This window comes from Oncorhynchus mykiss, chromosome 11 (genome assembly GCF_057628025.1).
Source record: "Oncorhynchus mykiss isolate SJ-2025 chromosome 11, ASM5762802v1, whole genome shotgun sequence".
Lineage (NCBI taxonomy): Eukaryota > Metazoa > Chordata > Actinopteri > Salmoniformes > Salmonidae > Oncorhynchus > Oncorhynchus mykiss.
Window position 1 is genome coordinate 78,199,364 of NC_143032.1, and position 11,481 is coordinate 78,210,844.

At 42.6% G+C, this 11,481-nt stretch overlaps 1 protein-coding gene across 2 annotated transcripts in view; it reads right to left on the reverse strand.

Annotated features, from left to right (window-relative positions):
* The window catches only part of cnnm4b (cyclin and CBS domain divalent metal cation transport mediator 4b), a 70,448-nt gene extending 67,425 nt beyond the window's left edge, over positions 1-3,023 (reverse strand). For both annotated transcript variants that reach the window (XM_036936383.2, XM_036936382.2), the window contains exon 1: positions 1,560-3,023. In XM_036936383.2, the coding sequence (XP_036792278.1) occupies positions 1,560-2,955 (1,396 nt within the window). In that variant the 5' untranslated portion in view covers positions 2,956-3,023. The remainder of the gene's footprint in view (positions 1-1,559) is intronic.
* Between the last annotated feature and the right edge of the window lie 8,458 nt (positions 3,024-11,481).

The following is an 11,481-nucleotide window of genomic DNA, read 5'->3' on the forward strand; positions in this document are numbered from 1 at the left end:
ACTGATCTACCAGCTCACCAATAGCTCTGGTTTCCACCACAACTCTGTTGTAAGGATATTACCTTACAATGGAATAGCTTGGTCTCTGCTCTCCATGACAACACATTAGACCCTATTCACCTTTAGACTGGACCAGAGACAAGGTGTGGGGCATCGTACAGACAGAGCACTCAGGACAACAGCAAATGGCAGACAGTGTTGGGTGCCATGGCAACCGATGCCAAACGGCAGGGAGTGGAACTCGACATGCCGTTGCGGGAGTCATGTGTTTCGCCAACTCACCATGGATACGAAACAGACAGATGCAGAGCCAGACAACACAGTGGAGGGATCATGTTGTAAATGTGTCAACCCTTGTCATGTATATCCACTATCCCTCTACGGTGTACTGGGTAAGCCAATAGAGATTAGGTGGAACAATGTTTCACAGCCAAATCTCACTCGTCGTCCCGTAGCCGTGCCTGCCTGCCAGCCACCTCTGAAGACCTTCCAGAGAATGAGCTTATGTGCTGCCATACTGACACTTATAATGACATTAACTACAACTTTACTCAGTCCTATTGTGATAGGCTGGCTAGGCTACATTACCAGACTGTAGTAGGATGCAGACTGCCTTGTTTATGTCTGTATTGGGCCTACATTGTTCAAGGTTGAGTGAGAAGTCTGAATGAGAATTACAAGGCTACTGAGGTTCTAATTCTGAATCAATGAAAACAGAGAACGAGACACACAATGTCATCCCAGTCACATGACTGATAACGAAGAGGAGGAAGAGATGCCCCTCCTCCATTCATATATAGAGAGAAACACATACAGTGTGACCGTTTGTTTGTCTGCCTGCCTGGCAGCGAATGAGAGCTGAAGAAGCCATCTACAGTCTGTCTGGCTAGGTGTCTGACCTTGAGACAAAACCCTGGGAGAGAGTGATTAATTAAAACACATCCCTGCGAGAGAGTGTGTGTGTGTGTGTGTGTGTGTGTGTGTGTGTGTGTGTGTGTGTGTGTGTGTGTGTGTGTGTGTGTGTCTAAAGAAGCTAGGTGAATGAGAAGTTTGTACACTACAGTGTGTGAGATATGGAATCCAATGGGGTGAACCAGGAACAGGGTAGAGTCAAGCGGCTCATAGAATGCAGCCTACTCAAGGCCAGATCGATGCCAGGTAAAAACATAAAACAAGCCCACAAAGAATCCATAACATCTCTCTCACTGTTCACTGAAACTGATGGAGAGAAAACATGCATTTCTGGGCCCAAATATTTGGATGTGTGTGTCTGATAAAAAGTGACAAGTCTCTATTTCTCACACACGTTAAATCCTATTAGGCCCCATCACCTGACCTCACTCTTCCATTGGAAGAGCCCCCATCAGCCACTGCTGTCCCTGACAAGGTAAACAAACTAGGTAAAAGGTAGTAAACTAGGTAAATAACTTATTTACTGATCAGGTAAACAAACAAATTAATGTAAACAAAACCACCTTCCCTCCACGTGAGCCCCAGGCAGAAGTAGTGCACTATAAAGGGAATCGGGTGTCATTTGGGATTCACCCTCCAAAACAAACCTTTCTTGAACTCCTCTAACATGGAATCCAGCTTGGTGTCATGGAACACGAAGTGAACCGGGTGGTTGTAGAACTTGGTGATGGTCTTCAGCGTCGTACAGTCATCCGGATCAACGAAAGCCAGGTCCTTGACAAACAAGATATCCACAATGTTGGACCTCTCGTCCTCAAACACCGGTATGCGCGTGTACCCGCTCTCCATGATCTCTGACATGGTGTTGAAGTCCAGCACAGCGTCGCTGTGGATCATGAAGGAATTACTGATCGGCGTCATGACATCTTCAACGGTTTTGGTCCTGAGCTCCAGCGCCCCCTGGATCATGTTGAGTTCCTCTTTGACCAGGTCATTGTACGGTTCCGTTACTCTCAGCATCTCCACCAGCTTCTCCCTGTTGTACACGGTACCGATCTCCTGGCCCAAGATGCAGTCCAGGAGTTTACTGATGGGCCATGACAGGGGGAAGGTCACCAACATGAAGAACTTGGTCACCATGATGGTGTTGGCTCCTACAGCCAGTCCGTGGCGAGAGCACAGCGCCTGGGGAACGATCTCCCCGAATATGACAATACCTATAGTGGAGGCGACCACTGCTCCCAGACCTGACCCTATCAAGTCATCCAGAAGGATGGTGAGAGTTGTGTTGACTAGCACATTACCCAGAAGTAAGGAACATAAAAGATAGTTCCCTTTTCTCCGAATGGGCTCGATCTTGCTGGCGTACCTCTTCTCCTTTTCGGTACCGCAGTTCTGGACTATCCGGAGCTCCATAGGATCTAGGGCCATGAGTCCCAGGTTGAGCCCGCTGAACATACCTGACAGTACTAACAGAGCGCAGATGAGGATGCACTGGAACCACATAGGAAGCATAGATTTCTTTTCCTCCACCACTCGCAGCCTCCCGTCATCCTCACCCAACAGGTACCACTTGCCATCTTGACTGTCCCGGACGCAGAGCCCATACTCCTTCTTGAGCTCGCGCTTCCGTAGCGGCTTGATTTTCAAACTCACCACCCCGGAGGTTCCAAGGTGGCTCACGTTCATGCCACCCCGAATAACGATATCTTTGGTATATTCGGCGCAAGTCCTGTTAAAATTAGCATTATTGCTGGTAACATCAACATGTTCATGTTCCATGAACTTGATCTGTGACGAGGTGTCAGGAAGAATCTGCAGCCCGTAGAACCTCATGAAGATGTTGCTCTCCTCTGTTACTTGGATCACCCCGTCGTCCGTGGTAGTAGCTGGCTTGTCGCTCCTCTCCAGCCGCATGCCGAAGACCTGGGTGGGGCTACCGGTCTCCGGGATCCCCGTCTCGGCTTCTGTGCCCGCCGTACACCATAGTAAAATGATTAAAGTTAGCGTGTACCCCTGCCAACCACTCCAGTCTGTCGCCATGTTTGTTTCACTCTAAGCGAACTCGGAGATGACGTCACCTACGGACTTTGCACAGCCCGCCCGTCATTAACATAATGCGGCGGATCGTCCAATCCGCATCCGAAACATCACGTAATAAAATTGAGCGAGCCCCTCTTGTTTCCTTAAGGTGGACTGCTAGTATTGTTTTTAAGGTGTCCGTTCACAAGGGTATCAATAGCGTTTGTGGCATGTATAAATGTTATTTTAGTTGTTGAGATGGAACAGTGTTGTTGTTTAAAGCGGCAATCTACATTTGAGACAATAACCATGCGTTTTTTCCCCGCCACTGGTTCGGTAGAAAGTTGACGTTTGGGGTCGCAGAAATAAATGTAGCCACTCTCAAATTCATAGTCATAACGTTATATGCATACAATAGCTGATCTTCCATGGTATCAAAATTATAGATTTTCGGCTATACAGTGTTTGTTTACATTTACTTTGTTTACAAACATTGAAGTTAAACAATGTTGTATTTTGGGTTCTGGTACGACAGTTGAACTAAGCCCATGAGTCATTTCAAAGTTATATTCTTCAAGAATCATTGGGTATATATAATTAACTATAAGTCCAAAAATGGATGTAACAACTGCAGATTTCCCCTTTAAAGTCTGAATTGTGTTGCACCTGCTCCTATTTGCAGTCAACTGCACCTTGTTGGTAGAAAACATCATCATCACATAAATGTCCCACTCTCATTGTAGAGTGACGAGATGATTCCCAAATTCTGATATTGAACCTGGTTTATTGTTATTTCTAACTGACTACATGATGATCTACTGCTCTACCACTAACCTGCAAGATATTTCTGAACATTTGGACATGTCTTTTTGATTGATTTATTAATGTATTTTAGTATTTGTCATCTAAATACGTTCAGTACTTTTATTTCAGTATTATAATCATTATTTGTAAAAAAAAAAAAAATAATAATAATAATAAATAGCCATGTGTATGTGACAAATAAAATTTGATTTGATTTGAAATAGACTAGCAAATTGTATTTGAAAGTATTCTCAAACACTTATTTGAAATACCTGGTTTAAGTGTATGGAAGTTTAATTGAGTCAATGTATTTGAATAATTTCAGATAAAGGCTATCTGAATTAAGGTTGCAAAGGGAATGTTTATTACTTTTAAAGTTTACTTGTAAACTAACAGACTTTTTGGTATCTTTTAAGACATCTAGTGGCCATTTTGGGTATTTCAGATAATCACAAATGAAATTGTATTTGTCACACTCACCGAATACAATGCTTTTTACAGGCCCTTAACCAACAATGCTGTTTTAAGAAAAAAAACAGTTAAGAAAATATTTACTAAATAAACTAAAGAATGTTCACAAAAAAGTAACACAATAAAATAAGAATAACGAGGCTATATGCAGGGGGTATGTGCAGAGGTTTGATTTGATGAATTGTTCGGCAGTCTTATGGCTTGGGGGTTATTATGGCTTAGAAGCTGTTAAGGAGCCTTTTGGACCTAGACTTGGTGCTCTAGTACTGCTTGCTGTGCGGTAGCAGAGAGAACAGTCTATGACTTGGGTGGCTGGAATCTTTGACCATTTCTTGGGCCTTCCTCTGACACCGCCTAGTATAGAGGTCCTGGATGGCAGGAAGCTTGGCCCCAGCGTTGTATTGGGCTGTACGCACTACCCTCTGTAGCGCCTTACGGATGGCGAACAGTTGCCATACCAGACGTGGATGCAACTGGTCAGGATGATCTCGATGGTGCAGCTGTAGAACTTTTTGAGGATCTGGAGACCCATGCCAAATCCTTTCAGTCTCCTGAGGGGGAATAGGCGTTGTCGTGCCTTCTTCACAACTGTCTTGGTGTGTTTGGACCATGATAGTTTGTTGGTGATGTGGCCACCAAGGAAGCTTGAATCTCTCGACACGCTCCACTACAGTCACATCGATGTGAATGGGGGAGTGTTCGGCCCTCCTTTTCCTGTAGTCCAGGCGTCTGTAATTATCTCTGGCCTTATCACATTTAAAATATATGAAATAATCTAAATTAGATGATTTCGAAAAATAGTTGAATGACAAATCTGTAAAACAATATCCTAAATATAAACCATTAACTGGTGTTTAATATTAGGGTTTCAGCATGAAATAGGTTTCAGAAAATGTTAGACACTTTAATTTGTTTTACTATGTCAACATGTGTTTGTTATCAATGTTTTGCCGTCAAACTGGTGTCAGTTGTGGAAAAAGTCAATAGTTGGATAAGTTGCAGAGGTAAATAATTTTTTTCTCCATTGTTCCATATCTACCAGAAACTCATGGATAATATGGACAGATATGAACAATGAATACCATATATGTCATGTACTGTCATGTTGTGTCTTGTCTCTGTCCTTTCCCTTCACCCTGTCTCCCTCTGCTGGTCGTTGTTAGGTTACCTTTTCTCCCCCTCTTTCCCCCAGCTGTGCCTTGTCTCCTCCTAACCACCTCGTCACCCCTTTTCCCACCTGTTCCCTTTTTCCCTCTGATTAGGTCCCTATATCTCTCTCTGTTTCTGCTCCTGTCTTTGTCGGATTCTTGTTTGTTGTGTTTCATGCCTGAACCAGACTGTCGTCATGTTTGCTGTAACCTTGTCTTGTCCTGTCGGAATCTGCCGGTCCGTCTGAGCCTACCTATGTTTGGTAATTAAAGAAGCTCTGTTTAAGTTAATTCGCTTTTGGGTCCTCATTCACGCACCGTAACAATATATGGATTTTTTTTTTAAAGGGGTATTTAAGTATAAATTACCAAAGTTACAATAGATTGCCCTAGATTTTCTGTTAATTACCAATATTACTGAAGATTCCTGTAACTTTGATAAATTACCGGTAGTTTTGCAAACCTAATCTGAATACTTGTTTTTGAAATGTATTGAAAAACAATTGAAATACCTTAAATAGTATGTGAACCCAGGTCTGCTGCAGCGTCAATGCAGGTACCCAATACCCATCTTGACAGTTATGTGAGTAACTGGTAGCAGGCCACTGTGTACTAGTTAGTATGCGTGGTGCGCGTGGCATCTGAGGTATGTATGTCCATTGCCCCTGTTACCCTGCCCATGACCTGCCCTGGCACATTTTTTCCTGGAAAAGTACTGTAGCTGAGTCTTGGGCCAGCTGTCATATTACAGGAGTCAGGAGAAAACACATGCTAGAATAGATCCTGGTCCTGTGGGTCTCATAATAGATCCTGGTCCTGGTCCTGCGGGTCTCATAATAGATCCTGGTCCTGATCCTGTGGGTCTCATAATAGATCCTGGTCCTGCGGGTCTCATAATAGATCCTGATCCTGGTCCTGTGTGTCTCATAATAGATCCTGGTCCTGCGGGTCTCATAATAGATCCTGATCCTGGTCCTGTGGGTCTCATAATAGATCCTGATCTTGGTCCTGCGGGTCTCATAATAGATCCTGGTCCTGGTACTGCGGGTGTCATAATAGATCCTGGTCCTAGTCCTGCGGGTCTCATAATAGATCCTGGTCCTGCGGGTCTCATAATATATCCTGGTCCTGTGGGTCTCATAATAGATCCTGGTCCTGCGGGTCTCATAATAGATCCTGATCTTGGTCCTGTGGGTCTCATAATAGATCCTGATCTTGGTCCTGTGGGTCTCATAATAGATCCTGATCTTGGTCCTGTGGGTCTCATAATAGATCCTGGTCCTCTGGGTCTCACAATAGATCCTGGTCCTGTGGGTCTCACAATAGATCCTGGTCCTGCGGGTCTCATAATATTGTGGTGTGAGATGAAAATAAGTGGAATGAAATATAAATAATGAATTGCGTTTTAATTGAGTTCTGAATTTGACCATTTCCAACTCCCCTATTTAAACCATGTGGGCTGATGTGGTTCATGTTTCAGTGCTAGCACACCCTCTTGTTTTCAAACCACAGGTCTGTCAGCCAGAGTTGGGGCCAATTCCTGTACTTCAATTTGAATGGAATTTCTCCATAGGAGAGTGAATGGACTAAATCCTGAATGGACTAGTTCAGACTTTTTCGGGTACTCACACATTTACCAAGTGAAAAAACACAGACTGAGTGAAAATGTAAAGTTGTTACAGGAGAGCTGGATGTGAATAATGACCATCTTCTCTGTGTCGCCTCTCTGTGTCGTCTCCACCAAGGTTGGGGTGGAAATTTGTCCAATGCCATGTGTGCGTTTTCACTCTCTGTGACCAAACATTTGCTCAATGAATTAATACTCTTTAAATATCAGGATATCTTACCGATAGACAATAGTCTGTGTTGTGAAGGATGAAGTATGTATTGATATGCCACTGTGGTTATGTGTAGAATTTCGTTATGTTCTTTTGAGATTATATGACCCTAGTCTCACATATCTTTTAGCTAAATTCCATGTTTCCACTTGCTGTGATCAAACATTTGCTCAAACATCTTGTGGTCTTACTTGTAAGTATTAGGCCACTCCTGTTACAACCAATATTCAATATTTGCATTGTAAGGGATAATTACGTACAGTGGCAAGGAAAAGTATGTGAACCCTTTGGAATGACATGGATTTCTGCATAAATTGGTCATCATATTTGATCTGATCTTCATCCACAATAAACAAACATAGTTTGCTTTAAACTAATAACACACAAATTATTGCATTTCTCTTGTCTATATTGAATACATCATTTAAACATTCACAGTGTAGGTTGGAAAAAGTATGTGAACCCCTAGGCTAATGACTTCTCCAAAAGCTAATTGGAGTCAGGAGTCAGCTAACCTGAGACGAGATTGGAGATGTTGGTTAGAGCTGCCTTGCCCTATAAAAAACACTCACAAAATGTGAGTTTGCTATTCACAAGAAGCATTGCCTGATGTGAACCATGCCTCAAACAAAAGAGATCTCAGAAAACCTTTGATTAAGAATTGTTGACTTGCATAAAGCTGGAAAGAGGTACAAAAGTATCTCTAAAAGCCTTGATGTTCATCAGTCCACAGTAAGACAAATTGTCTGTAAATGGAGAAAGTTCAGCACTGTTGCTACTCTCCATAATAGTGCAAAGATGACTGCATGAGCACAGCACAGAATGCTCAATGAGGTTAAGAAGAATCCTAGAGTGTCAGCTGAAGACTTACAGAATTATTATTATTTTTGAAATGTTATTTGACCTTTATTTAATCAGGTAGGCCAGTTGAGAACAAGTTCTCATTTACAACTGCGACCTGGCCAAGATAAAACAAAGCAGCGTGAGAAAAACAACACAAAGTTACACATAAACAAACGTACAGTCAATAACACAATAGAAATATCTCTATACAGTGTGTGCAAATGTAGAAAGGCAATAAATAGGTCATAGTGGCAAAGCAATTACAATTTAACATTAACACTGTAGTGATAGATGTGCAGATGATGATGTGCAAGTAGACATACTGTGGTGCAAAAGAGCAAAAGAAAATAACAATATGGGGATGAGGTAGTTGGGTGGGCTATTTACAGATGGGCTGTGTACAGGTGCAGTGATCGATAAGCTGCTCTGACAGCTGATGCTTATAGTTAGTGAGGGAGATGTAAGTCTCCAGCTTCAGTGACTTTTGCAATTTGTTCTAGTTATTGGCAGCAGAAAACTGGAAGGAAAGGCGGCCAAAGTAGGTGTTGGTGTAACGGATTTCCTCCTCTTCGTCTGAGGAGGAGTAAGGATCGGACCAAAGCGCAGTGTGGTAAGTGTTCATGATGTAATCTTTAATGAAACAAACTGAACACGGAAATACAAAACAATAAAGTGAACGAACGAAAACCGAAACAGTACCGTGTGGACCAAACACTCACACGGAAAACAAGCACCCACAAACCAACAGTGAAACCCAGGCTACCTACAGTGCCTTGCGAAAGTATTCGGCCCCCTTGAACTTTGCGAACTTTTGCCACATTTCAGGCTTCAAACGTAAAGATATAAAACTGTATTTTTTTATGAAGAATCAACAACAAGTGGGACACAATCATGAAGTGGAATGACATTTATTGGATATTTCAAACTTTTTTAACAAATCAAAAACTGAAAAATTGGGCGTGCAAAATTATTCAGCCCCTTTACTTTCAGTACAGCAAACTCTCTCCAGAAGTTCAGTGAGGATCTCTGAATGATCCAATGTTGACCTAAATGACTAATGATGATAAATACAATCCACCTGTGTGTAATCAAGTCTCCGTATAAATGCACCTGCACTGTGATAGTCTCAGAGGTCCGTTAAAAGCGCAGAGAGCATCATGAAGAACAAGGAACACACCAGGCAGGTCCGAGATACTGTTGTGAAGAAGTTTAAAGCCGGATTTGGATACAAAAAGATTTCCCAAGCTTTAAACATCCCAAGGAAAACTGTGCAAGCGATAATATTGAAATGGAAGGAGTATCAGATCACTGCAAATCTACCAAGACCTGGCCGTCCCTCTAAACTTTCAGCTCATACAAGGAGAAGACTGATCAGAGATGCAGCCAAGAGGCCCATGATCACTCTGGATGAACTGCAGAGATCTACAGCTGAGGTGGGAGACTCTGTCCATAGGACAACCAAAATTGAACTTTTTGGCAACAATGCAAAACGTTATGTTTGGCGTAAAAGTAACACAGCTCATCACACTGAACACACCATCCCCACTGTCAAACATGGTGGTGGCAGCATCATGGTTTGGGCCTGCTTTTCTTCAGCAGGGACAGGGAAGATGGTTAAAATTGATGGGAAGATGGATGGAGCCAAATACAGAACCATTCTGGAAGAAAACCTGATGGAGTCTGCAAAAGACCTGAGACTGGGACGGAGATTTGTCTTCCAACAAGACAATGATCCAAAACATAAAGCAAAATCTACAATGGAATGGTTCAATAATAAACATATCCAGGTGTTAGAATGGCCAAGTCAAAGTCCAGACCTGAATCCAATCGAGAATCTGTGGAAAGAACTGAAAACTGCTGTTCACAAATGCTCTCCATCCAACCTCACTGAGCTTGAGCTGTTTTGCAAGGAGGAATGGGGAAAAAATGTCAGTCTCTCGATGTGCAAAACTGATAGAGACATACCCCAAGCGACTTACAGCTGTAATCGCAGCAAAAGGTGGCGCTACAAAGTATTAACTTAAGGGGGCTGAATAATTTTGCACGCCCAATTTTTCAGTTTTTGATTTGTTAAAAAAGTTTGAAATATCCAATAAATGTCGTTCCACTTCATGATTGTGTCCCACTTGTTGTTGATTCTTCACAAAAAAAATACAGTTTTATATCTTTATGTTTGAAGCCTGAAATGTGGCAAAAGGGCGCAAAGTTCAAGGGGGCCGAATACTTTCGCAAGGCACTGTAAGTATGATTCTCAGTCAGAGACAACTAACAACGCCTGCCTCTGATTAAGAACCATACTAGGCCGAACACAAAAACAAACATAGAAAAACAAACATAGACTGCCCACCCCAACTCACGCCCTGACCATACTAAAACAAAGAATAAAATAACAGAACTATGGTCAGAACGTGACAGTTGGCTTTGGCCAGAGAAATAAGATGACCAGAGAAATAATCCTGCTGGAGCGTGTGCTACAGGTGGGTGTTGTTATCGTGACCAGTGAGCTGGGATAAGGTGGGGCTTTACCTAGCAAAGACTTATAGATGACCTGGAGCCAGTGGGTTTGGCAACGGATATGTAGCGAAGGCCAGCTAACGAGAGCATACAGGTCACAGTGGGGGGTAGTATATGGGGCTTTAGAGACAAAACGGATGGCACTGTGATAGACTGCATCCAATTTGCTGAGTAGAATGTTGGAGGCTATTTTGTAAATGACATCGCCGAAGTCAAGAATCGGTAGGATAGTCAGTTTTATGAGGGTATGTTAGGTAGCATGAGTGAAGGAGGCTTTGTTGGAAATAGGAAGCCAATTCTAGATTTCATTTTGGATTGGAGATGCTTAATGTGAGTCTGGAAGGAGAGTTTACAGTCCAACCAGACACCTAGGTATTTGTAGTTGTCAACATATTCTAAGTCAGAGCTGTCCAGAGTAGTGATGCTAGACGGGCGGGTGGGTGCGGGCAGCGATCGGTTGATGAGCATGCATTTAGTTTTACTAGCATTTAAGAGCAGTTGGAGACCACGGAAGGAATGATGTATGGCATTGAAGCTCGTCTGCATGTTTGTTAACACAGTTTCCAAAGAAGGGCCAGAGGTGTACAGAATGGTGTCGTCTGTGTAAAGGTGGATCAGAGAATCACCAGCAGCAAGAGTGACATCATTGAAATATACAGTCGTGAACAAAATGTTTGAGAATGACACAAATATTAATTTCCACAGTTTGCTGCTTCAGTGTCTTTAGATATTTTTGTCAGATGTTACTATGAAGTATAATTACAAGCATTTCATAAGTGTCAAAGGCTTTTATTGACAATTACATGAAGTTGATGCAGAGTCAATATTTGCAGTGTTGACCCTTCTTTTTCAAGACCTCTGCAATCCGCCCTGGTATGCTGTCAATTAACTTCTGGGCCACATCTTGACTGATGGCAGCCCATTCTTGA